The sequence below is a fragment of the Chrysochloris asiatica genome, unplaced genomic scaffold, assembly GCF_000296735.1.
Source record: "Chrysochloris asiatica unplaced genomic scaffold, ChrAsi1.0 scaffold00004, whole genome shotgun sequence".
Taxonomy (NCBI): domain Eukaryota; kingdom Metazoa; phylum Chordata; class Mammalia; order Afrosoricida; family Chrysochloridae; genus Chrysochloris; species Chrysochloris asiatica.
In genome coordinates, this window is record NW_006408522.1 from 5,745,954 (window position 1) to 5,773,690 (window position 27,737).

At 45.6% G+C, this 27,737-nt stretch overlaps 3 protein-coding genes across 5 annotated transcripts in view; 1 reads left to right on the plus strand and 2 right to left on the minus strand.

Moving 5' to 3' along the window:
• HERC1 (HECT and RLD domain containing E3 ubiquitin protein ligase family member 1) overlaps positions 1–676 on the plus strand; it is a 257,233-nt gene extending 256,557 nt beyond the window's left edge. The window contains 1 exon segment of the mRNA XM_006831850.1: positions 491–676. Within this exon segment, the coding sequence (XP_006831913.1) occupies positions 491–676 (186 nt within the window).
• A 6,573-nt stretch (positions 677–7,249) lies between these two features.
• FBXL22 (F-box and leucine-rich repeat protein 22) lies at positions 7,250–10,361 on the minus strand. Its single transcript, XM_006831552.1, has 2 exons — positions 10,027–10,361; positions 7,250–7,595 (listed from the first exon to the last, which is right to left on the minus strand). The coding sequence occupies exons 1-2, from the start codon at positions 10,359–10,361 to the stop codon at positions 7,250–7,252; spliced, it is 681 nt and encodes a 226-aa protein (XP_006831615.1).
• Positions 10,362–16,231: 5,870 nt separating this feature from the next.
• USP3 (ubiquitin specific peptidase 3) overlaps positions 16,232–27,737 on the minus strand; it is a 143,009-nt gene continuing 131,503 nt past the window's right edge. For 2 of the 3 annotated variants that reach the window (XM_006831554.1, XM_006831553.1), the window contains 4 exons: positions 21,012–21,130; positions 20,601–20,714; positions 20,389–20,456; positions 16,232–16,993 (listed from right to left, as the gene is read on the minus strand). In XM_006831554.1, coding sequence (XP_006831617.1) covers positions 16,828–16,993; positions 20,389–20,456; positions 20,601–20,714; positions 21,012–21,130 — 467 coding nt within the window. In that variant the 3' untranslated portion in view covers positions 16,232–16,827. The remainder of the gene's footprint in view (positions 16,994–20,388; positions 20,457–20,600; positions 20,715–21,011; positions 21,131–27,737) is intronic. The other variant, XM_006831555.1, reaches the window with a different exon arrangement.

Sequence of the window (27,737 nt, forward strand, 5' to 3'; positions counted from 1 at the left end):
TTTAGTTAACTGTTCCCTTCCTCATCTAACTGTGTACTCACACCCACATTGGGTGATGAATGCAGAATGCAGGCTAGGACAGTGAGGAAGGCAGCAGATGGCAACTGTCACACCCATTGTACCTACCACTGTTCCTTCCTGGTAGGGGGATCCCTGCAGCTGACCTCAAGCTTGTGCCCTGTGGGTGGAAGTGATTGAGCTCTTACTACACTCCTGTTGTGCATGTTCCTTCAAGTAAGGCAGTGCTTATTCTCATTCTAGCTGTGAGGGAGGTGAGAGGAAGCAGATGCTGGATGGCCACAGGACACTGCACTGTCTACCATGGCCCAGCTTCTGTTTCCCATTATATTGGCCACACAGCCATGCCCATGGAGCCCCATCCTAAAGGTGGAAGAGGTGCTTTCCTGCCGTGGACCAATGGTGCGTCCATTGGTCCCACAGCCCCCAACCTCCCACAGTCATGGTTCTGGGTCTTTCTCTCTCTCCACAGCCTTACGACAGTCTGCCTACCTCACAGACCTGCTTTTTCCAGCTGAGGCTGCCACCCTATTCTAGCCAGCTGGTCATGGCAGAACGCCTGCGCTACGCCATCAACAACTGCCGCTCGATCGATATGGACAACTACATGCTCTCCCGCAACGTGGACAACGCGGAGGGCTCGGACACTGACTACTGACAGCTGCGGGGGCTGCCATCCCCCTTTCTTTCTCAATAATGCTCATTTCCAATTTAATGTTGATAGACTTTTATGGTAACTACATAGATGTTTTAGGAACATAAACAGTGGCCACATTTAGTTACTCTGAATGTAACAAAGAAACATAGATGTTTTTATTTTTCTGTGATTGTACCAAAAAAAAGACAAAGTGCTCTCAGTCAGGTTTTTCCCTCCATATTTTTGGTCACTTTTTATAAGTTTGCATGGAACCATTTTGGTGCATTTTTTTTGTTGGGAATGGTACATTTTTGTAAGCCCACCCAGTGAACATGAAACTGTACATTGTGTATAATTGTTCATTAGAAAGGACAGTTTTACATGAATATTCATATATTTATTTTGTTTTAATTTGAATTGCCTGTGCAGGGTTCCTTATACAGAGAAATAAAGCAGATTCAGGAATCAGAGCCTGGGCTACTTTTGTTCTCCAGTGGGACTTCTCACAAGGTTGTCATCAAGCCAGACATGAGCCCAGGATGGCAAGAGCTTCCAGGCTGTTGTCACTCGGACAGCTTTTTGACCTATTTAGAAACAGTCCTGCGTGTCTGCTGCGGCTCTGCAGAAGAGGAAGCCCCTATTGTCATTTCTTCTTTTGTCATTCTTTGTCTCTTCTCACTTTGTTCTCTCACCCCAAGGTCCTTGATTCCTTGCTTTGGTCACTCTGCCCGTCCCTCAGCACCACACTTGCCTCCAAGTATGCAGACCTGACTGAGTAGCCAGGGGTCCCCCCAGTGGGGGTCTACTCCCTTTCCATCCCACCATCCTGGGTGCAAGATAGGCATGAGATATCTGACTTTGGAGGTTTCCTTTTGCTAATTAAAAGACACAACTAACTGAAAAGTCAGTTTTCATTTCATTTAGGGAGAAGCTCAACATCAGTGAAGAAAATTAGCCAAAGTTAATGTGGTATTAGTGGTCCCTGGGTGGCACAGTTGAATGTATTTGGTTGGAGTTTTGAGCCTCAGAATAGAGGCCTGATGGTGGACATCTTAAAACTCAGCCATTTGAAAGTCTCTGGAGCATAGTTCTACCCGGTCACATTTTGGGACTCCATGTGTCAGAGTTGACTTGCTGGTAGCTGGTTGGTATTTGTTTTGTTAATTTATTATCTCCATTTTATAGTTAAGTAACTGAAGCTCATTGAGTATAGTAAGTGGAGAGGCTGAGATTTGGAATCCATCTAACTCTACCTAAAACAAAGTCTGTTGGCCATGAGGCAGTTATCTGTCTGCTGTGGGATGGTCTTGACTATGTGGGAAATGACAAGTTCCCATTGCTGTAGTTGCCTTAAAGTATTGTTATTGTTGTTGTTATTGTTAGGGGCCATGAAGTTGGCTCTGACTAATAGTGACCGCTCTGTGTAACAGAACAAAACACTACCGGGTCCTGCACCAGCCTCACAACTGTTAAGTTTAAGCTCATTGATTGTTTCAGCCACTTTGTCAGTCCATCTCATTGGGAAGCTTCCTCTTTTTTGCTGACCTTCTCTATTCCGCCAAGCATGACCTATTCCACCAATCCATTTTCCAGGGACTGGGCCCTCCTGACAACATATTCAAATTACATGAGACAAAGCCTTACCATCATCGCTTCTAAGGGGCACTCTGTCTGTACTTCTTCCAAGACGAACTAGTTTGTTCTTCTGGCCGTCTATGGTACTTTCAGTATTTTTTGCCAACACAGAATTCAGTTGCATCAATTCTTCTCCAGTCGTCTTTATTCATTGTTAAGTGCCATTGAGTTGGTTCTAATTCATAGCAAGACTGGATAGCATTTCTGAGGAGTGGCTAGTGGGTTTGAACTGCTCATCTTTGGGTTAGCAGTCCAGTGCTTATCCTACAGCACTACACCAGGACTCCACATGCATGTGAGGTGATTGAAATATCATGGCTAGCTTGGGTCAGGCACACCTGAAAGTGACATCTTTACTCTTTTGCACTTGAAAAAAGTGTTTAAAATATGTTGTTAAGTGCCGTTGAGTCATTTCTGACTCATAGCAAGTTTGTACAGGGTTTCCAAGCAGCAGGTTTGAACCACCAATCTTATAGTTCACAGTCCAGTGCTTATCCACACCAGAGTCCACCAAAACAGAGCCTTTCTTAAGACAACCACAACATACCTAGTATGGGGCTTGGCTTCTCCAGGCAAGAAGACGGTATACTGCTCTGGCCCTGCCTGAGAAGAATTGAAGAGGACAGAATGAACATGCAATGGAATTAAAGAACAAAGCCGTTTATAACTTGTTATTTCTGCAGTGAGGGCAGCCAAGTGGGAGGAGGTAGAGAAAGGCAAGCAATTGTTAGTTGGCACTTAGCATGTATGCGTAGGTGAGTGTGTGAGTGAATCTGAGTGGCTTTCGTATTAGAGATGGATGGCGGGGAATTGTGTAGAGGGCTTGACCACAGTCAGCACCTACAAGCCTTTGGTGCTGTGCTCATGTGCCCAAGAATGTCAATATGAGCATGAATTGCTGGGGTCAATAGGAAGAGGGCACAATATGGCTGGCTTGTCACAAGTGCTTCCAGTGTACTTCATGAACAAGATTTATATCAGTCAGGGTCTCCAGAAAACAACCAGTAGGAGGTGTGTGTGTGTGTGTGTGTGTGTGTGTGTGTGTGTGTGTACGAACGAGCGAGCTTCAAAAAGTTCCCTTGTACATATTGTTATTAAGTACAGTCGAGTCAATTCCAACTTGTAGCAACCCTGCATAGGGTTTCCAAGGGACAGCTGGTAAGCTTGAACCACCAGCTTTGCGGTTCAAACCAACCTCGCAGTCCAGTGCATTAACCCACAGCACCACACTAGGACTCCAAATCAATCTCTAGATTTATAAAATAAGAGAGCGACAGAGAGATGGGGGGAGGGGTGTGTGAAGATAGATGCCAAGACAAAAGGAAGCAGAAGCTGAAGAGACAAGGACCTTCCCCCCACTCTGAAGTCAGCCAGCAAGGAACTGTGAGAGAATGAAGTTCTGGCTGTTAAAGTCATCTGCTTGTGTGTTTGTTACAGCAGCACTATGTAGCTAAGACAATATGTATCTATACCCAAAGTACATAATATCCTATTTTATAGAGCGTATCATGGGTGTTAAGTGATACATGGCTATGTCATGTATCATATATATGTCATGTGTATATATATGTATATGAAGGGGCTTCAAAATATTCCTGGAGAAATACCATTATCTTCTAACGCCATTTATTTTTCCATGAACTTTTTGAAGATCCTTTCCATTTTGTATTTTAATTTAAACACCCTAAGCTGCTGACCTTTGTCCTGGACTGAGGGGCCAGGGGCAGGAGCAGTCCCAGAACACTGACCTTTGTGGGTCAGGCCTGATGGACAGCTTCTCAAGAGGAGGTCTGACCCTGTCGGGCCGCTGCACAGGTGAGTAAGTGCTTAGCTGCTACCTGAAAGGGTGGTGGTTGGACCCCACCAGTAGCTGCACAGGAGATAGATACTGTGATGTGTTCCAGAAAAGCCACGGCCTATGGGGCAGCTTTACTGGTTCACAGGGTCAGCAAACAATTGTGTGCTGCCTTGGCTCCTTAACAATTACTTGCAAGATCTTTAAGCAGTCTAGAGAGCTTTGATCCCCAACCTTTACATTTTAAGATTTCCCCAGAGGGTCTTCAAGGCAGCTCTGTTCTGGGACTCCAAGCCTGGAGGCCTGTATCCAGCACTATCTTCTAGACCAGTTGGAGCCGGACTTTGGTCAGTTTGCTTTTTAGCAAAAAGTAAGCCCTGGGCATTGAATCTTAGAGCTGGCTGACACCTAGTAAATGAGATGGAGTCTTCTGGTCTGGAGTTCTAGTAACAAAGTGCTTATGAGTAGAAAGTTGAATGGAAAGATGAGGTGTTCCACTCCCATTAAGATTTATAGCCTCAATGAGTTGCTATGATTGGCTATTTAAGCAAGCAGTGCCCTATGAAAACCTTAAAGACTTTGGAAGTTATTTTAAGATTAAATAGGGCACTGTGTTCTATCAAGTAGGTCCCTGGATGGCACAAATGATTTACACTTGGCTGCTAACCAAAGAAAGGTCAGCAGTTCTAATCCACGCAGCAGTGCCTCACAAGAAAGTTCTGGAAGTCTACTTCTATAAAGGTTACAGCTGAGAAAGCCCTATTGAGTTCAGTGCATCTCTGTTTCACATGAGGTTGCCGTTAGTTAGAATCAACACGAAGGCAACAGGATTTTTGGTTCTGTCCAGTGCTTAGCTCAGTACTTGCTGGTGGTGGTGAACCGGGACTGTTACAGGCAGAGTGGACCTTATCAATGCCTACCTTCTGGATGCCCCTCCCTTGGTTTAGGGACCTAGTAGGGAGGTTGGCAGGATGTATCCATGGCCAAATTAGAACTCAGAATGTAGGAGGGAGCTTCAAAATGTTATGGAAAAATTCCACTATCTTAATTCCATTTTTCAGTGAACTTTTGAAGCCCCTACATTCCCACAGAAACGTTAGACACAGCATCAGCACAGCTTTAGTTCTGCAATTGGTCATCTTGGTGTATGTGGTATTATTAGGCATCTGAGAGAACTTAACCCTCATTTATAAAGAACTGCCATGGAAAAGGGGGCCCTCAGGAATACAGGTCATCTCATTGGAGCTGAATCCACAGTGACCCCTGCTTCACAAACACAATCTCATAATCCCCATGAAAAGTCCACAAGCGAGGTTTTCTAGTTATCCCCAATAAAAGACAAGCTGCGGTTTGGAGAGAGCTGACCTACCCTCACAGAGCTATGAAGTGAGGGAAAGGGTATGAAACCCTGTATCCTAGAGCCCAGAGCCCAGGATCCTGCTGTTCCCCAAGCTAAACCTCTAACTCAGGCAAACAGAGCCTGCTGTGAGTTGGGGCTTGTTGGGAGATGATGAAAGTAAAGCCCTGGGGTTTATGTGATTCTGGTTTAGACATTTAACTCCCTGAAAGCCTAAACTTGCTTTCAGCAGTTAGCACCAGTGGGAGATAAATGAAGGCCCTGCAAAGCATCATCTCTCCAGAGCCCAGAGCAACAGTGGGTAAACTGGAAAATCACAGGGAGGAAGGATTGGGACCCTCCTGCTCCTCTGTAGCTGGTGTCAGGAGGGGCGTGGGCTCCTGCAGCATGGAGAAGGTGCTGGGGCTCAGAATGGCTACCCTGTTGGGGTAAAAGCTGGCTCAGCCAGGGGGCCTATGAGCAGCATCTGAGTCCCTTCAGCAGTTCCCAGAGGGATGGAATGCTGCTTGCCTGCCTACATTTGCCTGGAGAAATTTCAGCGACTTTGGGATTTCATCAACATATAATCTCCCCTAGGGCTGGGTTAACTTTCCTTCCCACAATAACCTGTCAATTCTTAGGCCTCACCACTTGTATCTCTGATCTCCTTTGGAACTGTCTTCCCCTCGCTCACCCTTTGTCCTGCCAGGTTGACCCCACCCATGTTCCTAAACGGGACCTTGGCACGGGCTATTCCCTCAGACTGGAATGTGTTCCTTTCCGATGGCTCCTGTCTTTGCTCAAATGTCACCTTTTCATTGAGGCTTGTATTGATCAACCTTTTTCCAACACTTGCCATCCCATCTTAACCTGCACCCTCCCCATATTTACCTTTCCATATTCCAATTATTTATCACTTTTCCTCACTAGGTGCTGTGCAGTCGATTCTGACTCAGTTACAATGTATAGGATTTCAGAGACTAAATCTTTGCGGGAACAGAAAGCATCTTTCAGGGCTCGAACCGCCCAGGATCACAGAACTTGTACTTTCCCTTATAACACCGAAGGGACTGACCGAGGTCACAGCTGGCAGTGTGTGGATCTGGACCTGAGCTTCCCCCACCATTTACTGCGGACCGACTTCATTTACACGGGTTTTCCTCAGGTTCTAGGGACCATTAGAGTAGGTGTCCCCCAGCGCTGACTGAGAGGCTGCTCGATGGCAGAAAGCCCTTACTTTGGTGGCTAGATCGAAACAAATCTTAGTCCGGCCGATCAGCAGGTCAAAATCTACCTTTGCATCAGCTTGAAATGGCCTTTTAACCAAGGCTGACCGTCCACTCCGGGGCCAGGAGAGCCCAGAACTCCCTGACCTCAGGCTCCTCGGCCCCGCCCGTTCCCAGGACGCCCTGCGCGCAAGAGCCTAATTTGGTTCGTGTCTTACGTCAGTTCCGAACGCAGCCTGCCATCTAGGAAGGGTCACGCCCCCCCGCCCCGATGGCTGCCTTTAGGGTGTTGGAGTAGGCGCTTCATGGAGCGAGAACCCGGTATGCAGACGGGAAAGGAGTTGGCATTTAGTGAGGATCGCACGAGTGTTTTCCGTGTATCCGTTCGTTTACTATCGCATAGACATTGTGTGTAAAAATAGTAATGTGAGGTAGACATTTTTATCCCCATCTTGCAGACGGGGAAAATGAGGCTAAGAAGATGTAGTGGCTTGTTTGGGAAGTGGAGTGGCAGAAGGTGATAGCCAGGTCTATGTGATGGCTCAGCCCTCGCTCCTTCTCCGGAGGGCCTGGGCTGGGCGTCCTCCCTGCCTGGGGCCGGCCTAGCGAAGCAGTAGCTTGCGGAAGGCCGTGCCCGGCGAGGTCGCGCCGCGCGGGAGTTGGTCCGGGATCATGGCTGCGCTGTGCTCGGCGCGCAGCGTCAGGCGCGGGCACGCGGCGCGTAGGCGATGTAGGCCGGCCGCGCTCACGTTTCGGCAGAAGTCCACGTGCAGGGTCTGCAGCGCGCGCCCGTGAGCCGCCACGGCCGCCAGCGTGCGGTTGGTGATGCGCGCGCAGTTCTCCAGCCGTAGCGCGCGCAGGCGCGGGCAGCAGTACAGCAGGCGCGTCAGGCAGTCGTCGGTGACATGGCCGCAGCCGGCAAGGCTGACAGACGCAAGGTTAGGGCACCTGTGGAGAGAGCGCGGTGACCCGGCGTCCAGGCTGAGAAGGGCGTCCTCTTCTCTGCCTTGGCCCTCCCGTTGGGTCCCTTCTTATTATTCCTACCAGAGTCCTGGTGGAGCGCAATAGAATAAGCACTGAACTGTTAGCCTAAAGGTTGGCAGTTCAAACCTACCAGCCGATCCTCAGAAACTGTCGCTGTGAGTCAGAACGACACCTGGTGTGGCCCTGCAAGATCAGCACTGGGTTGCGAACCACAAGGTTGGCAGTTCAAACCCACCAGCTGGTCCGCAGAAACCCTATATAGGGTCGCTATGAGTCGAAATCGACCCCACGGCACTTAGCAACATTTCTGGAAAGAAGGTCTGGTGGTGCTGTGGGATAAGCTTGGTCTGCTAATCACAAGGTTGGCTGTTCAAACCCAGCAACTGCTCTGCGGGAGAAAGACGAGGCTGTTCGCACTGGTAGATTTGCTGCCTGGAAACCCTATGGAGTTCTACACTGTCATTTATAGATCTAAATCAGTCTAAATTGTCCAGTCGCAGTAGGTTTGGTTTAGGTTCACAGCCGTGAACCTAGCGTAATTTTAACACTTGCAGGAACAAGCTGAACAAGTTACAGAAACTTGCCAGCTGTCTGGATTTGAACCAGTGCTTTCTAGCCCATTGCCCCTGCCCTATGCCACCGTATCACAACTTAATGTGCACCAAGCACAGAGAGTGGCCCAGGGAGCGTCTTAGCGCTTAGTCCATTCTGGCTCATAGCGACCTATAGGACAGAGTAGAACTGCTCGTTAGGGTTACCGCGGCCGTAAATCTTAATGGGACTGGGCAGCCTCATCATTTTCCCATGGAGCAGCTGGTGGGTTTGAACCGCTGGTCTCAGAGTAGCAGCGCCATGCTTAATCACTGTGCCACCAGGACACCCTCAATAGGAGGTCCAACCCCTGCCAGCCAGCCAGGGGCTGCTGTGGGCAGAGGATGCTGGTTTCTGGAGTGACAACTGTTTCATTGACGCATTATGGATTGGTTATCTTCAGGGCTGAGTGAGAGTGAGTGAGTGAGTGGAGTAAGTGTGTGTGTGTGTTTTCTCATCTAGCTTCAAGCTGAGACCCCTGAATAGCCCTGGCAGGACTTGGGTGGAAGAAGGGAGTTTCCTTAGAGAGGGTATGCTTAGAGACAGGCTCATCCATCCTAACCCCTGAGACCTTGCTGCATACCTGTCAGTATTGGCTCTGGGTTTTAGAACTCTGCTTTCATCTCAGATGACTGGGGACCCCATCTTGGAAAAATTCAGGATCTAGAGGCAGTGTAGTGTGTGTTAGCCGTACAGGTGGCCTGTCAGCCCCTCTGCTCCAGCCACACCAGCACCTCTGGCACTTGTCCTAGTCCCACTCCCCAGTTCATGTGCCTTCCCCTTTTCTTGCCCCATCAACCCCCTATGCCCCAAATTTGCTCATGAGGAAGCTGATTCAGAGAGCTCAACTGACTTGCCTATAGAGCTCTCACTTAGATCTGTCCTGCTCAGCTTGTCATCAGAGACCTTTTTGCCCACTTGAGGACCATGGTGGAGGGCCAATGATCAGCTGACTTAGACAAATATTTGGACCTTGCATCTGTAAAATGGGAACATTCGACCAAGCCATTTTGATGTAATTCTCACCTTCCATGGGGAAAACTCATATTCAGTCCCCAGCCAGTACACCTCACGTGCAGCCCATTGCCTGTCTCAGTGGAGGCACCTGGTGTATTGTGAAGTTCCAGACTAAAAAAGACTACGCAGGAACACTTGGTCTTACTTCTGAAAGTCAGCCTATGAAAACCCTATGGGTCACAATGGTCCAGTGTCACCAGACTGGACAGCCTTTCATTCCCTTGTCATCTGGGGTTGAGGCTAACTCCTTGGCAGCTAACAGCAAGACTCAAAAATCAGACCAGGGGATGCTAGGTACTGAAGGGAGGAAAGAGGAAGGGAAGGAGCTTCGTTCATTGCGTCCACCTGGCAGCTGCTGAGCGCTGGGCTGACTGCAGCACTTAGCTGACTTGAAGAAGGCTCTCACACCCTCCCCTAGAAGGGTTGTGGAGACAGCCAGCTAGCTCCCCTCCCTCAACAGCACTTCATGGGCCAACGGAGAGAATGGAGGGCTGACTGCTGCATCAGGACCTGACCTTGAAACTTTAGGCCCAGCTGCACCCACCCTGAACTAGATGGCTGCCAGAGGGACAGGAGCAGCTGAAGCAGCTCCAGGACTTGTGAGGAGGCTGGGGGAGGATTCGGGATGGTTTGCCCTACGATTTGATCTCTCTCCTGGATCTGCATCCCACACAGGGCCTAGGGTGTCTGAAGTGGACCTCTTCTGAGGTGCCCAAGGTGGAGCCATCTTGGTATGGTCGGTTGGGCTTTGCGCTTCCCTGCCTCTCAGGAGCCTCACTGAGCCTACCTGTTGCACACCTGGAGGAGGAAGTCACTGACCAGGCTCTCATGCTGGCTGCAGATGCTCCTCTGGAGGGCGCTCTTGAGCCAGTCCTCAATGCTGCACACCTGCACTCGGCTGGAGTGCCAGCAGATGGAGAGGCTCCTGAGTGCCGGGCCCAGCAGGAAGTTGTCCTTCTTGAGTTCTGTGAGGGAATGAAAGTGCAGCAGGGGCCAGAGTGCGGGGTCCTCAAACACGTCCTGGAGCTGCGAGCAGGTCCTGGCCAGGCTTTTCCTGCTGTCCTTGTCCAGGAAGGAGAAGAGGTGCAGCAGGCACTCCCGGTTGAGCTGGGTGATGTGCATGGTTAGCATAGATGAGTGTGCCGGGCTGGAGCCCAGAGACCTGGCCTACCTCCCGCTCCTCCTCCCTAGCTCAGGCCGGTGGACATATATGGTTGAGGAATGGTGTTTATTTTTGGCTAACAACTGGTGCTGCAGCTCTAAGGAGAGGGACGCCAGCCAGCCAGGATCCACACAGACATGTAGCCATCTGTGGTTCGGCTTATGTTCAGAAGGATTGAAATCCTGGCAGAAAAGCAGCCTGTTGAAGTTAGAGTGTGCTTAAAAGGGTTTTCTTTCCCTTTTAACTGACAGTGGTACTGAGCGGGAAGGTTTGGTTTTTCTGAAAGCATTTTCATTCCAGGTACAGGCGGGAATGGCTCTGTCTGGGCTTGCAGCCTGCTCACTAGGACATCTCTCATCAGAAACATTAACAACAGTTTTTATTAACCAAGTACATGAAGAACTTTTATTCCACCCTCAGTAGGAAGAAAATCCCGGTGGCATAGTGGGTTAAGCATCAGGCTACTAACTGCAAGGTCAGCAGTTCAAACCCACCAGCAACTCCTAGGGAAGAAAGATGTGGTGGTCTGCTTCAGTCAAGATTTTATTTCAGAAACCCTAGAGCTCTAGTACCGTAGTGGTTACACATCGGGCTGCTAACCTCAAGGTCAGCAGTTCGAAACTAACATCTGTTTCGTGGGAGACTGATGAGGCTTTCTGCTCCCGTCAACATCTACAGCCTTGGAAACCCTGTACAGGGTTGCTATGTGTCGGAACCGACTCCACAGCACATAACCACCACCACCAGGTAGGTCTGCCATATCTCAGAAAGTCACTGTGACAGTCGATTTGATGACAGTGTGCTCAAACTTCTAGGAAGACGCCTTCACTTCTTTTCTCAGTAATGGTGTCCAGGTGAGGCTGAACTGCCCTCCACTCGGCAGCCTCTAAACCTACTGGTTTTTATTGTTTCATAAAATATTTCAGTAGCTTAACTTTAAGATTCATGTGTGTGTGGAATTTGTTTACTTGAGTTTACATGTTTCCTATATGTAATTCTGCTATGTCCAGCCCGTATTTCCCCAAATATCTTTACTAAAGTGCTTGAAAATTATTTTAGCCTATGCTTGCCTTTAAAGGCAGCCACTTTGGCATCCCTTCTTTGTGACTTTTTAGGTGGCACACATGGTTAAGTGCTTGGGTGTCAACCAAAAGGCTGGCAATTAAACCAAGCCAGCAGTTCAAACCAACCAGAGACACTTTGAGATAAAAATTTGTCAATCTGCTTAAAGGTCACAACTTTACTTTGCCCACATGGGATCACCATGAGTTGGATTCCACTCAGAAGCAACTGCTGGGTGTTTTTTCTATGTGGTTGCCTTCAGTTCCTTCTAGAGAAACTAGTGGGTCCCCAGGCCCCTCCCAGACTTACCTCTAGACAGGCTGCCTGTGGAGATAACCCCATCAGGTTCTCCCTTCCTAAAGTTATCTGAGGTAGATTTTCTATACTGCATCACTCCCAATCCTATTTCCCTGCCTTTTAATCCCACCACTGTGGATTCCCAGCTTTGTTTATTGGGGAAGGGGTGGGGGGTGGGGTCCTGACTTGAAGGTTTGGTGCCACTAGTGCAGTAGTGAGATGCCAGAAGAGTGTTTGTTAGACCAGGGGACATGTTAGACCACTGTGTGGAGACCCTGTTTCCCAATTGTGTGCAATAACATACTGTAAACTATACGGTACCTGCTTCTAAAACTACAGCTTGGTCAGGCCTGATGCAGCTTCACCCTTAGAAAAGCATCATGCAGCAAAGGAAAGGAAAATGGGTCCATTCTTATCAGCACCCTTTTGAGGTGCTGTGCTCAGCTGACTCCCATGCCATTATTCCAGCTCCACCCACATGGTGTGGGAGTGGTAGCCTTAAAAATGGCACAAATGAAGAAACACTGGGAATCATGTGAACGGTTCAGAATCACAGCTGTTTAGTTTTTCGTCACTCAGATAAGCTGCAGCACCCCAGAAGTTTCCTAGAAAGCATTATCATCCCACATTCCCTTCCAGGTCCTTTCCAAACTCTCACTTCACAGAGGATTGATCCCTGGGAATGGGTTTGGGCAGTGGGATCCTACACACAGCTGAGTTATCACTGGCCCATGACCAGCTCCTCCTCTAGGTGGGATATAGGAAGTCTTCCAGAAAATAGCAGCAGCATGCCAGTAGGCAGGGGCTGACTCCCAGCTAGGGGAGCGAGCTGGACTCTTCTGCACAGCACCTTTCCAGTTCATGTCTTGCTGAGCAGCACAGCTGTCTCAGGCCTGGAGGGAACAAGTGAGCTGCAGGAAATGTTTTCTCCACTTTCAGAAGATAGGTGGAATCACCAAGTAAAAAGCTTTAAGGGAAGCGCCAGTTTATGGGGCTGTTCTGGTTTTATAATTTGTAGGGGGCCACGGAGGTGGATAGGTAGTATACCGAAGCTTACTTTAAAGCTTTACCTTACATACTTTCTAATCATACCTACTTGTCTGTTTTATTTTAAAGGCTCAGAGCCCCAAGATGGCATCCTCTGCATAGATAACTGAAGGAGTTTTTATAAGGTCAGTAGTCATGGTGAATGAGCAAGACCTCCAGTTTCGGACTTGGCCACCAAGGGTCCATCACCCTGCCCATACTGGCCCAAACTGTGTGTTCTCTCAGCACCTGCTACCTACTCATGTACTGATAGGCCTACAGCTTGAGCAAGTTCATCAGAATTTACTTAGATCCACTGAAACGTGCTCAAAAATAATAGTCAAAAGGAAGGAGACCAGACCTCTTTAATGATAATTTCCATGAAACAATTCAAGTTGGTGAGGCATAAAAGGGATGTGATTACAACTTAAAATGAAATTGGTCACTTGCACAATTAACAGTCCTCTCGGCATCATACAAACTAGATTTTAATGGCAGATGACTACATGGAGGACAGTCTGGAGTCCAGCACACTCACACCTGAGGGGAGGGTACGACATCCAGTGATGAGATACCAGGGCCTTGGACTCCAGCGTGACACCACCATGTTGCCCACTTGTCCTTGTGGTGGTGTGGGCATTCCTATGGCTGCACCCTAGTCACTAGGGTGTATGACAGGAGGCAGGAGTGGATTCTGCCCTTGAGCCTCTCTGGGGCCACTTCAGTAAGAGGGCCCATGAGAAAATGGTGTGGTAGAGGCTAAGGTGGGTTAAGTATATCTAAATAGACTATGTACACTAAACCAAGGAATGAGAGGGTTAGCTTTAAGAAATAAATATGCCCCTAACCCCAGAAACCAAGCTGCTGAATCGGTTTCACAGGTGAGACACACATTTAACATGTAAGCAGATTTAATTCTATTACATTTATCATCACTATACACTGAGTAGAATACAGTGGATAAGCAAAGTTTCTCCACCATGGAGAGAGATTTGTGTTGCCACAAACTGTTTCTATCACCCAGCTACGTGGGAGGAATTCTAAGAAAGTTTTCTTGTTCCAAGAAGCCACGTGGACTCGGCGTGAGGCCCTGCCTCGGCATAAGCTCCCTGAGGGAGAAGCCACATACATGCGAGATACAACATGGCATAAGGGAAAATCCCTGAAGAGCTCAAAGAGTTGGCTTTAAAATAGGTGTGGTAAGGCTGCACAGTTAAATCTTGAAAATGCAAACAGGCACATTTATATCACTGGTGTCCAAGGGTACGATTCAAATAGATCCAATCACGTTTTCAAAAGAGCCTTCATGATATAATTTCAACATCTACGTTTAAGGAAAGTCAAGCAATAAAAATATGACAGAAACTCAGAGGAGATGTGTTCATCTCGTAAGCCAAAATGCTGCCTGTCAGAATTGCTTTCCCAATCAGTAGTCCAGTCTGCTGCTTTTCTTCACCAACGTGAACACTGCCCACATCTTTATTGTTTAAATAATAGCTGCCCATCCAGAGATCTGTGAAAAAGACATATATCTTTTTCAGCTGTGGCGCTGCGGGTTAATGCGCTGGACTGCAAGGTAGGTTTGAACCGCAAGGTTGGTGGTTCAAGCTCCTTGGAACCCCCTATACAGGGTAGCTCTGTGTCAGAATCAATTCAATGGCACTTAACCCCCTAAGCAAAGGAACCCAGAAATGAAACATAGGAGACAGCAAAATCATAGGAGATACCTATTTCCAGTTCATTTAGACATGGTGGTAATAAAGGGTTGGTATGTTAGATCAAATCATGTCAGAATGCCATTTTTGTAGGTAAAAAACACCATTTCATATGGTTCAACCTAATTTAGCAATATCTTAAATGCATGTTTTTCTCAATAATCTCCTAGGACTCTTTGTTTCTAAGATGTAACACATAAATTCTAGTGACAATGTAAGCAGGCGCTGACTAGAACTCTGCCATGATGGAATGTTCTAGGCCTGCACTGTGGCTGCTGAGAACTGAAATGTGACTAGTCTGACACTGGGATCATCTGGGCTCGTGGCTAATGTACCAAACTCTGAAATTCTATGACTTGGCTGCAATTTACATCTTGTCATTTTAAAATGTCCGCAAATGGTGTGGGATTTATCCAGCCAATACTGACAGGGAGCTCAGCCACATCTGAAACCAGACAGCTGGCATAGGCAGAGAGTCACCAATGGCACTGACCTTTTTTTACATTCAGACACGTAAAAATTTTGACTTTTTTTTTCCCCATAAAAAGAAAAAGATTACCAACAAGTCCGGCTGACTGACTTAACATGAAATATATTCTATCCCTTGTAACAATTTGTAGAAAACTGAGGAGGAAAACAATGACTGGGACAAGAGATGAATCTGAATATGCCAAGTGGGTCTGTGCCTGTTTTGAAGTTCCTACTCTACGTAATGCTACCAAACCAAGTCCACTGTCATAGTCAACTCTTGATAGTGACTCTCTGAGACAGAGGAGAACTGCCCCACAGGGTTTCCATGGCTCCTAATCCTTACAGAAGCAGACTGCTAAATCTCCACAGAGCAACTAGTGGATTCGAACTGTCCACCTTTCTGTTGGCAGCGGAATGCTTTAAACACTGTACCACCAAGGCTTCTATGTAATGCTCTAACTACCCTAAAAGCAACAGAATTGATTAGAACACTTGGAGAAATCATATCTTTAAATGGGATTTTGGTTCCAAATTTCAACTTTGAGTTAAATCTAAATGGAGCTTATACCTATTTTCTTAACACGTTTTAAAACAAAGACTACTAAGTTCAAGAATAGAAACTACTTATTCTAAGTGAAAATTATTTTCAACTTGTCTTCAGATAGGCCTAGGTGAGCTGTTAAAGCCGGAAGTAGCAAAGACTCTGCTCTCCTTCCACAGAAGCAGGCCTCACAGTGACCCCCAACATGCATGTGATGGCTCACATCAACTCTGGAGGTGTCTCAGGCTTGGAGGGTTGAGCATGAAGTGAGCCTCAGGACATGCAGTTACTCCCAGTGCTATGACTAATACGAGAACAAGGTGCTGATCCAAAAGGGCCAAGAGGAACCACAACTTTTTCTCACTGGAGAACATCTGCCCTGTAGCCAAGTCATAGAATTGTTTAAACACTAACGGGATCTTCTGGTAGCGCAGTGGTTAAAAATCAGGCTGCTAATCTCACGATCAGCAGTTCGAAACTACCAGCTGTTTGTGGGACAAAGATGAGGCTTTCTGCTCCCATAAAGATTTACAGCCTTGGAAACCCTGTACCAGGGTCGCTATGAGTCGGAACCGACTCCACAGTACATAACAATAACAACAGGATCTTTGGACTTTTCTGTACTCTCATTCTCTGCTTCCCCATAAAAAACAACAAAAAAAGAATATTCACAAATCAAATACCCCAACGAACAAAGTGATCCTTGAATTTGTGGTACACAGGTCCCACTGAACCCACTTTATTCAGTAAGCGCTAAAACCTTGACACACACCGAGAGCAGCAGCTGCCTGGTCTACTAATGGATGAAGCCCTCGCAGTTAGTTTTTACAGGCAAAAAGAATGATGACTGAGCAGTCACGGAAATCTCGCGGGCCACACGGGACAGGCAGCCTGATCTCCAGAACAGCTAGGAAAGGACAAAGGCCGGCAGGCTGCTCTTCACCAACAGCCAACAGCCTGTTGTCAGCACGGGAGAGGAACGAAGCATCGATGTCAATGCGCCTCACACCGAGACCTGAACACATTCATATAAAAAAGTCAAATGGAACTAAGTTCTTGGAACTACATATAAAAATTCAATTATTACAACTAGAAGCAGCAAATCAAAACGTCTGCTGAGGTTTTCTGGTAGAACTAAAAAAAAAAATTAGTTGGTGCCCATGTTCAATAAGTCACTACCATTGACAAAATAAAACTAAGTCCAAAATAGGAAATTGAAAAGTGCATAATGAAATTAAATCTTGGATCAAGTATTTATGGAAAATTGGAAATGTTTGTCCGGTATAGTTGACAAATAATGATTTAGAGGCGGTATTAAAGTTTATCAGATCCAGCCTTGGCCTGGCGCTCCCCGTAAAAAAGGATGTAGGCCTTAGCCTTTAGCACGGTCTCTTCATCAGTCAGTGTTACCGTGCTGTCATTGAAATGGAACCAGCGCCCTTCATGAGTTGCAAATGCTGTATAATGTCCAGAGCCAACCCTGTAAAGAAGAGGGAAAAGATTGAAGACAAGGGAAACAAAAAACAAGCTAGCAGAAATCACAGAAGGGATCTGTGAAATGATGTAATTTGTCAGCAATACAGTAACATTTAATAAAAGGAGCTCTGGTAGCGTAGTGGTTACGAATCGGGCTGTGAACCTTAAGGCCAGCAGTTCGAAACTACCAGCTGCTCCGCAGGAGAAAGATGAGGAGTTCTGCTCCCATAAAGATTTACAGCCTCGGAAACCCTGTACAGGGTCGCTAGGAGTCGGAACCGACTCCACGGCATATAACAACAACAATACCAACAATTAAAGGATAAATTCTAGAGATTCCATTAAAGATGTTAAGTACCATCGAGTCGGTTCTGATTCAGTGAGGGTTTACAAAGAGAGACTGGTGGGTTTGACCGCTGACCTTGTGGTTCAAACTAACTTTATTTATCCCACAGCACCACACTGAGAGATGGGCCTACTTATGTACAAACCAGTAAGTCCTGGGATTTGGTTTCTTGGTTGGAAGGTTTAGGGTCGTGGCTTCATGGACTGTCCTAGTTAATTGGCCTGATACTGTGTTTAGTGCTTCTGTTCTACCTCTATTTCATTGCATAGATCTTAGGTCTTAAAAGCCTGCAAAGGGGCCACTCAAGGCACAACAACTGGTCAGTATTCACCGAACAGAGGAAGTATGTAGGAGTCCTGGCATGGCACTACTGTAGGGTAAGCACTGAACTGCTAACAACAAGCTCAGCAGTTCAAACCCTCCTCGGAAACTCTATATTGGGTTGCTTTGAGTCAGAACCAATTTAATGGCTTTACCAGGAATAAGAGAAGAATATGGCCTGTGTGGCTAATTGCCTCCTTAGATATGAGACCAGAAAAACTGAATGATGCCCAGCTACCATTACTGAACATTTTGATCAAAGATTCAATAGAAGAATTCTGATCATAAAGAGGAGAAAATGCACAAATTCAAATTCTCATGGAATTCAGCTATTTTAGATCCATGGATGCTAGGCTGGATGAACCCCTGTGACCAATGGCAGAAATAATCTGTAAACCATAAACCAAAAATATCCCCTGGAGTCTTCTGAAAAACCAAGCAAGCAATTGTTAAGTGCCGGCGAGTCACTTCCGACTCATAGCGACCCTGTATAGGGTTAGCTTAACTAGTAAAGAATGTCTAACTTGTAGGAGCTCTGGTAGCGAAGTGGTTACGAATCGGGCTGCGAACCGCAAGGTCAGCAGTTCGAAACTACCAGCTGCTCCGCGGGAGAAAGATGAGGCTTTCTGCTCCCGTAAAGATTAACAGCCTCGGAAACCCTGTGCAGGGTCACTATGAGTCGGAACCGACTCCACGGCACAAAACAACAACTTGAGCACCTTGCTCTTTTAAAATCTTATCTGTATGGAATCTGTTTGACAGTTGGAAAGCTCAGGAAACTCTGGGGGCAATTATGTTAATAGGGAAGGGCAACTCAGAAAAGGAAAGTGTGAAATGAGTTCATGGTGCCCTGGTTCTTTGGATTTCCCCAGTCCTGAGGAGCTACCTTTGCCCTGGTTTTCTACCCCAGAGGGGGCTGCTTTTGTCCAGGCTGATGGACGTGTCCTGGGTATGTTATAAACGACTTGGTTTAATAGTTGATTTTTTTCCCCAGTTCCCAACTTCAACCTGCCTTGTGATTAGTGTGCATCTTACAGGGAATGGTCAACAGACTGCAAATGAAATGACTCTACCCTCCACCACCACCACTACCACTACCACCCCCCCCAAAAAAAACTACCATTGCCTGCTAATCGATTCCAACCCATAGCAACTCTGTAGGATGGGTAGAACTGCCCTTAGGGTTTCCGAGGCTGTAAATCTTTATGGATGCAGGCAGCCACATCTTTCTCCTACAAAGTGGCTGGCAGGTTCAAATGATGCAAGTACTTTAACCATGGTGTCATCAGGGCTCCTTAAGTAACTATACCACTGCCATCAAATCGATTCCAACTCATCATAATCCTGTAGGACAGAGTTTTATAACTGTTCCTTAGGCTTCCCATGACTGTAATCTTTACAAGAATAGATAGTCTCATTTTTCTCCCGTGGGGCAGCTGGTGGGTTTGAACTACCCATTGTGGGGTTAGCAGCCCAACACTCAACTACAGCCCATGCAAATGAAGTGTCTGTGGTCTACCTAGAGGGAATTGGTCAGTTCATGGTAAGGGTGACAAGGAATTGTACATATAAGCAGTCAACCTTAGAGATCTGAGACCACAGGAAGCAGCAGAAAGGAGGGAAAGCACAAGTTAAGAAAGCAGAGAGAAATGAGGCAAAGAACCCCCTAAAGAGCTATAACATGGGCCCAAAGCTGTTAACAATTAAAACAGCAACGGGCCCAGAAGAGACAGTGGCAGAGGAGTCTGTTCCCTCAGGGGGCCGAGAGGAGGGAGGCCAGCAGAGAGGAGCTGAGGGAGCTGTCCTGTGCTGAGGAAGGGAGACTTGGCCTACATGCTTCCTGTTCCTGAGTTCTAACCATTCTGTTGACCTGATCCTGAGTTGTACCCTGTTGCTTCCTTCATAAATGACTACATTTTAAGTAGGAGTCCTGGTGTAGTGCTGTCAGGTAAACACTGGACTGCTAACCACAAGGCCGGTGGTTCAAACCAAATAACCCCTCCCTCGGAAATCCTATACAAGGCTGCTACGGATCCAAACCAATTTGCTGTCATTTAACAACAACAAATATAAAGTATGACCTCTGAGTTGTGGCCATTGCAGTGGTTACCAACCCTGCAGAGAGTGCCGTGGAGGTACCAGGAGCTGGTCTCAGAACTGGTGAGGTTGGAGCGATGCAGCTTTGGGCTGATTCTGCCCATTATCCCCCTGGAAGTTATGTGCTGACAATCCTCCTCCCCCTGCACCCCCACCACCATTATCCCCCTATAAGTGAGGTGCTGACAATCCTCATCCTCCCCCCCCCCACCATTTTACAAGGGGTGAGAATGGCTGTACATCAAATATCATCAGTGCCACTGAATTGCACATGTAGAAACTGTGGAGTCAGTGTTTGTTCTGTGTGTATATTTCAATCACAACCACCACAAAAATGTGTGTGTGTGTTATGTGTATGTATAGATATATATACACATACATACATATACTGAGTCCTGGTGTGGTACTACAGGTTAAAGCGCTGGACTGCATGGTCAGTTTGACCTGCAAGGTTGGCAGTTCAAACTCACCATCTGCTCCTCAGAAACCCTATACAAGGTCACTATGAATTAGAACCAACTTGGTGGCACTTAATATATTTAATACATATGAGGGGGGAAAGGTGCAGACTGCAGAGCTCCACTGTGCTGGCCACCAGGTATCCCCACCCACAAGCAGCCCAGTGATGCACTCACCCGGAACCATGGTGCACCACCACAGCAGCAAGGTCGTAGAGGCAGTTTTCTGGGCCACTGTTCTCAGGCTACAGAACAAGGGAGAAGGCATCCCAGGACTGAGTTAGGAGCAGTGGTCAATGACATCAGTACCCCCTGCCTCAAGAGACCTCTGTGTGAAGGTGTAAATGCTAATGAAGAAGCACACACTCACCACACTAAGCAAGCCTTACCTCTAATAAGTAGCATTTCATGTCTAGACCTCTCAGGGGAAATTCTACATAGGTGTCAACTTTATTTCTTAAATAGGCTGTCCAGTGAAATCTTTTCAAATGTAAGCATAGCACCTGGATGACAGAGATAGACAAAGATTATGAACAAAAATTTACCTTTCATTCAAAATTAACTATTTGATAATGTCCCTCAACAAACATGATAAGCTCCCTATTAGTTTCTTGACCCTTGATATTACTTTCTTCATGCACGCCTTAAGTAGTCTCAAAGGGTTTACTTTTACTGAAATCCCTAGATGCAATAGAGAACACTTCACATTGTTTATAGTTATATATAAAAAAATTGTCTTCCTATCAGTATAAGCATTTTTCTCTTGAAATTACATCATAAACTTGAAATTTAACACTTACCTTGGGTAGTTTTTGAATCCAAAACTTTTTAGTGGATTTTTGTTTCTTTTTACATTTATGACACATATACAACTCCGTCTCATCAAGTTCTTCTAAGTCAGTAAAACTGCGAAGACAATCTAAAACAAAATTGAGTGTGGCAGCATTACAATTGAACGCGTTTCACGGCTGCACAATACTGCACTGTAGAATTCTGAAGCGTAACTAGCAGGTTCCTTCATTAGCTGTATGTCCTTAGGAAAGTCAACCTTTCTCAGTTGCAAAGTGAAGACAGAGTAATAATTACTTTGAAGAACTGTGAAGAAGTTCCTCTATAAATGGTTTCCTGATGAAACAAAAGTCCTAACAGCAAGCTTCTCTCAATATATTAGAGTATAAAAGACTAATACATTCATTAAAAAGTTAAAAAAAAAAAAAAAGTCTAATTTAGCTCAAATCTTTTCACAGGCATAAGTTACTAAAAAACAAAGAGATTACAGAAGGCAACCTTATCAGGGCAGATCGTCTACCAAACTACCAATGATTCCTTTGCTACACACTAGACTCTACTCTTACCTAAATATACCACACTTAAACAGTGTTCTTTTAAAAGATTTAACTGTGTGATCTCGGGGTTGGTAAACTATAGCCCTTGAGTCAAATCCAGCAGACAGCCTGGTTTTAGGAATCAAGCTTTACTGGTATACAACATTTTCTGGGGCTACCTGCATACTACGTCCACAGAGGGGAGTAGGTGGGACAGAGGTTTCATGTGCCACAGAGTCTAAAATACATGAAGGGACTTTAAAGAGTATGTGGGAAATTTCCATTATCTTTTCATTCCATTTTTCCATTTTTTTAAATCCCCCTTGTATAATAAGAAAAAAGGCTGGTGCAATCACATATTAATAAGTATACATAAAATGTATATATATCATTCTGCAGAAGCATGTATATTCTGAGAATAAAAAATACTCTGTTTAGATTGGAGAAAACAAGAGTACTCATGGACCCCTACCCAAGATGAGCAATGGCTTCTCTCCAGCACCCAAGGAGCCCAGGGCTCTGGGAATGGTCCCCAACTCCATGGGCAGGAACCCTATCAGCAACATGCCGTGTCTCTTCCTAATCACAACCCCACCCCCACCCCCACCAGAAGTAGCCATTATTCTGACTTTTATGTTAATTATTATTTTACTGTCCTTGAGTTTGAGAACTTAAGTAGGAAGCACAAACCTAGCAGCTCCCATGAGTGCATGAATAGGAAGGTCTAGCAGGGCTGAGGTCTAGGCCAGGCACTGGACAGTCTGGCATGGGGGTCAAGGACTTTGCTCATTGATCCCAATACCTGGAATATGCATTCCACACCTGCTTCCCCCAGCTCAACTTCACTCCCACATCTTTCAGCATTTTTCAAGCACCCAACTGACAGTGACCCTTCTGCCTCCAACTCAGTCCCAATAGATCACTTGAAGACACCACTAACTTGTATGTGTATGCACTGCCTAATATGGCATTTCCTGAAACAAGTCTCCGACACTACACCCAGATCTGCAAACTTCTAGTGAAGCTGCCTTTGGGGGCCTCCTCAATCCCATGTCTAAACATGAAGAACACTGATGGGCGCTTTAGGTCCCCGCTGACTCATCACACACACTCTTGAGGTGGCTGCATGCTCTCAGGTTGACAACACTAGAGCTTCCATCAGCTAGGATTTGCTGCATCATGCAAAAAGCCGTGCCCTTCAGTGGTGGGGTGGGAGATTAGATAGGAAGGAAAGAAAATACAATTTTCCACATTTAAAATCAATATCTGCTAGAAAATTTCCCAGGTAAGTAGGGGGTCAGCCGTGATGGCGACCTGAGATGCTATCTACACAGCCTCTCTGCCCACTGACCAGGAGGTTATTTGTGGTGGTTGTTAAGTGCCTTTGGGCTGATTCCAACTCATAGTGACCCTATATAGGAATTCTGGGAAGTGTTCCAAGGTGGTTCTAGGAACCACCATAAGGCGCTGTACCCCGTGTCTTTTCAGGCCTCAGTTCAGGTGTAAGGAAGCATGTGTCATTGGAAGGGGATAACTAACAAATTAGAAGGTGATACTGTACATCTTTGGTAATTATATAGAACCTCTAATTTCTGAAATTTGGTACCCCTAGAAGCTTTGAGATTATTGAGCAGAATGAATAGATCAACATTTCACAGGACTGTTTTTGAAACCAAAATATAAATTACTAAACAACATGAACGCACTCCGGTTTCTTCTACCTCAGCAGCTCCATCCACGGTAGGCCTGGGGGCTCCCGAGCAGCACCATGATGGATCCAGAGAGCCCAGTACCTGCACCCAGTCATTACCCTGGACCCTGTCCTCCCTTCCTGTCCTCGCTGTCTTCTCCAACCCAAAAGAAGTCCTTCTCCCAGCCTCATCTGTTTTCTGACATATTTGTCCTTCCTGTTTTGCCTGCCTGCCTGCCTGCCTTCCTGAGATGCTTAACCTTGCAGAGCAACCACCCATGGTCCCAGAGCTGAAGTATACAGAGTGCGGAATTCTCTCCTTTTCCTAAAATAAGCCAATATACTGTGATAAACCAAAAAGGAATCCAAAGCATGGCTAGACCCAGCATACAATTCACAAGTCAACAATACAAGTGGGGCCATGGTGGCCCCAGTGAAAACACCCTCTCTGTGTTCTCACTCCCGGCTTCAGCATAGTCAGGGACCCTACCCACTAACCACTAGAGTGTCCTCATGGTTTTGTCATGAACATTTTGATTAATTCACTAAATGAGGTAGGAATGAATTAATGTTCGCCCAAATCAATCTTCATTTACATGAATATCATTTATTGACTCATTTTCACTTTTCCCTAGTCATTTGAAATCTTACCTTTGCCATAAAATAAGTTTCCATCTATACATTTATGTACCAGCACATGCTATTATAATATTTCTAGAACATTTCCTATCCTGCCCTCTTTATTTTAATTTTTAAATGTTTTAGCTCCTCTTGAGAATTTCTCTTCCAGAACTCATGAACCATTTAGAAAAAAGAACAGTTTGGGAGAGAAATGACATTTCTTCCATTTTAGATCTACCCATCCCAAACTATGCTGTTTAGCTGTCCTTTGAATAAAGGTGTGGGTTTTTTCCCCGTTTCATGTCTGTAACAGAATGTATCCCTGAGGCCCAGGAGAGAGGCCCAGGGCCCATGGGTTACAGTGTTTCTATGGCAGCCTTTTGGGCCAGTGCCTGCCATGGGTGGGGCAGGAACTGAATTTGACACAGCTGCTTGAATAAAGTCTTATGATTTTCTTCATATAAGTCTTACATATTTCTCATTAAATTTATCTTCAAGTATGTTTGCATTTTTACTGTTCCTTTAAATAGGATCTTTGGCTAGATATAAAGAAGCAGTAAGGTTTTGTTCTGTTTCTTTTCTATCTGGTCACTTTACTAAACTCTTTAGCTTGACTTAAAACTTTCATCAAATGTTTGATTTAAAAAAACAAAACAAAACTTGAGGCCTAGGAAAGCATCTCTCTGTGATCCTGCTCTATAGAGGCAACTGCTGCTAAGCATTCTCTCATATTTTTCCAATTGATTCTCTTAAAATGTTCTAGAAATACAGTCAATTCATCTGTAAATGTTGATAATTGCATCCTTTTCCATGCATCAGCGCTGGGTGATACTGCCAGCAGCTGGATTCCCAGGCAGTTCCTGACTGCAGTGGGGAGGTGCTAGGCTTCACCGTTAACACGTACTCACTGACAATTTCTGACTCAGAACCCTCACAAAAGAACAATTCTACTTCACACATACCAAGACTCTTCTGTTCTTCTTTTAATCAGTAACTGATTTGAAATTTCACAGAACCTCCTTGAACATTTGATTTCTCGTCCCCTTTAGTCTAATATTTTCTGTTATGAAATCAACCTTGCAGTATTGGACTAAATCCTACTTGATCTCGGCGTGGCATCTGGATACAGTACATGTTATTAGATTCCACTTGCTAATATTTTATTTAGGATATTTGATCAGTAATACTAATAAATGGAGTGATAATTTTCTTTTTCTTTCTTTTTTACATGTCAGGTTCCAGAACTGGAGTGATTTTTGCCTCTCAGAATATGAATACTTTCAGCTAAACAATTTCAGTCCCCTTGGGTCTTTCACATCAGCACCTTTCCTTTTTAAATGAGAGCTAAGCTTAACCATTATAGTCCCAGAAGTGGAGTTCTGGTAAACAGTGGACATTTACCAAGTACTCACACATCTCCACCTCTAATTAATAAAGGAATGGGTATAAATCAACTAAAATTCAACACTTGCTGCATGTCCAAGAAAAGAATTTTTAATTGATAATTAAAAAAAGAAAACAACCAACTGCTAAGTTCATTCCAACTCCTAAAGTCTCTAGAACAAGTAGAGCTGCCATGTGGTTTTGGAGACTAAATCTTTATGGAAGCAGATGGCCACAGCTTTCTCCCATGGAGTAGCACGTAAGTTCAACTCATAACCACCTGGTTAACAGCTGTGTGCTTTAACCACTGCACCACCACTTCTCCTCAACTGACAATAAACCAAAACCAAACTGAACCTACTGCCATCGAGTACATTCTGACTCACAGTGACCCTATACAGGGTTTCCAGGGCTATAAATCTTTATAGAAGCTGAAAACCTAATCTTTCTCTAGTGGAGTGGCTGGTGGGTTTGAACTGCCAGCTTTGTGATTAGTAGCCTAGTGCTTATCCTATAGCTCCACTAGGGCTCCTTTCTATTGGCAACAGTAGTAAGCAAAAAGAACAAGAGGATATCAGGGGCTATGTAAAGAGAGAATGGGGAGCTACTGCTGCAGGCCCCAAGTTTCTCTCTGTGGTGATATAAAACTTAGAAATGCATAGTGGTGAAGGTAACAAGGAGCTCTGGTAGCATAGCATTTATGAATCATGCTGTTAATCTCACGGTCAGCAGTTTGAAACTACCAGCTGTTCTGCGGGAGAGAGAGGAGGCTTTCTGCTCCCGTAAAGATTTACAGCCTCAGAAACCCTGTACCGGGTCACTATGAGTCAGAACTGACTCCACGGCACATAACAACAACAACAAAGGTAGCACAACATGGTGAATGTCATTAAAGTCATTGAATTATATACTTAAAAATGGTTAATCATCAATAGTAATTGTTATGATTAATTGCGACTGTCACAATTGTAAAGGTAGAAGTTTTGTAACAAAAACAGGAGAGTCGTCTAAATAGAGGACCCTAGGACCATCCAAGAAGAGCACAAACAGAATGCGTGACCTTATCCAGAGAAGCAGCGATGGCAGAGAATGGGGGACATGGAAGGAGAGAGCAGCTGAGGACTCTAGATTCATGGAAAGAGAGGAACTAAAAGCTGTCAGCCAGGAGGCAGACTTGCAGAATGTGCCCTTTGGCGGTATAAATTATTATATACACCTGAGTGTTAAAAAAAAAAAACACAAAAAACAAAAGTGAATAGAGAGAAATACTGTTAACTGATGGTACATGGAGGGGATTATGATCATTGTTATCAAAAAAGGTGTAGATTTGTTGAATGTGAAACTGATGATCTACCCTGTAAACTTTCAACCCATAATAAAAACCTTAAAAAAATGGCTAAATCATAAATGGACAAGAAAAGATTTAAGAGAGAGAAACCTTTGATGGCTACCAGGGATGCAAAGGGAAGGAGGGAAAACCACTAACTAGCTAGCAGACCTGTTTATTAAATTGGGTGAAGGAAGAGGGAATATACAATAAGGGGGAGGTCAGCACAACATGACCAAGGCATAGGAAGACACTTGGAGGTACGTAAGAGTAAGCAGTAATAGCAAACAGTAACTTACGTCAGTAGGCTACATCGGTAGGATGGTGATGGGAGTACACACGCAAACATACAGCTATGGCTGACATAAAGCTACTTAACAAAACAAATCTGAGAGTTCAAAGGGAAGCCAGCTGAGGACACCGAAAACAAGCTTTCAGCCAAACTTTAACACCCTCAAGGACCCGCCCTCTGAGCTAATTAATACTTTTAAGTTTGAATTGCTGATCCTGTGGTTCACACTGAGCTTCACTTATCCTACAGTACCACTCCAGGGCTCTGAGCTAATACTAATCAGTTATTTTAACAAGTCTATGCCAAGAAAAAAGAGCTCTGGTAGCGTAGTGGTTACGAATCGGGCTGCGAACCTTAAGGTCAGAAGTTCGAAACTACCAGCTGTTCCGAAGGGGGAAAGATGAGGCTTTCTGCTCCCGTAAAGATTTACAGCCATGGAAACCCTGTACAAGGTCACTATGAGTTGGAATCGACTCCACGGCACATAACCACAACATGCCAAGAAAGGGAGTCCTGGTGTGGCGCTGTAGGTTAATGCGCTGGACTGCAAACGTGGTTCAAGCTCACCAGCTGCTTCTTAGAAACCCTATGCAGGGTCACTGTGGGCCGGAACCGACTCGACAGCACTTAACAACAATGCCAAAAAAACAACTACCTTGGATGTGAGCAAATGCTATTAGCCTCCCTGATTTTCTGATTTTCTCTGCAGTACCAAGCAGCCACGTAAGCTGTGCCACACTCTCTCCTCCTGGATGGGCTCGGAACCGGAGGATTTGGGGACCGGCACTACTAAGAAAGACACAGAACTGCACGCACTGTCACAAAAGGCAAAAAGGAAAGACACAGAACTGCACGCACTGTCACAAAAGGCAAAAAGGAAAGACACAG

Coding starts and splice junctions, on each gene's coding strand:
- FBXL22 (XM_006831552.1), bottom strand. CDS start 10,361: ATGCACATCACCCAGCTCAACCGGGAGTGCCTGCTGCACCTCTTCTCC. Junction 7,596..10,026: donor CTCCTCCAGGTGTGCAACAG/GTAGGCTCAGTG, acceptor CTCTCTCCACAG/GTGCCCTAACCTTGCGTCTG.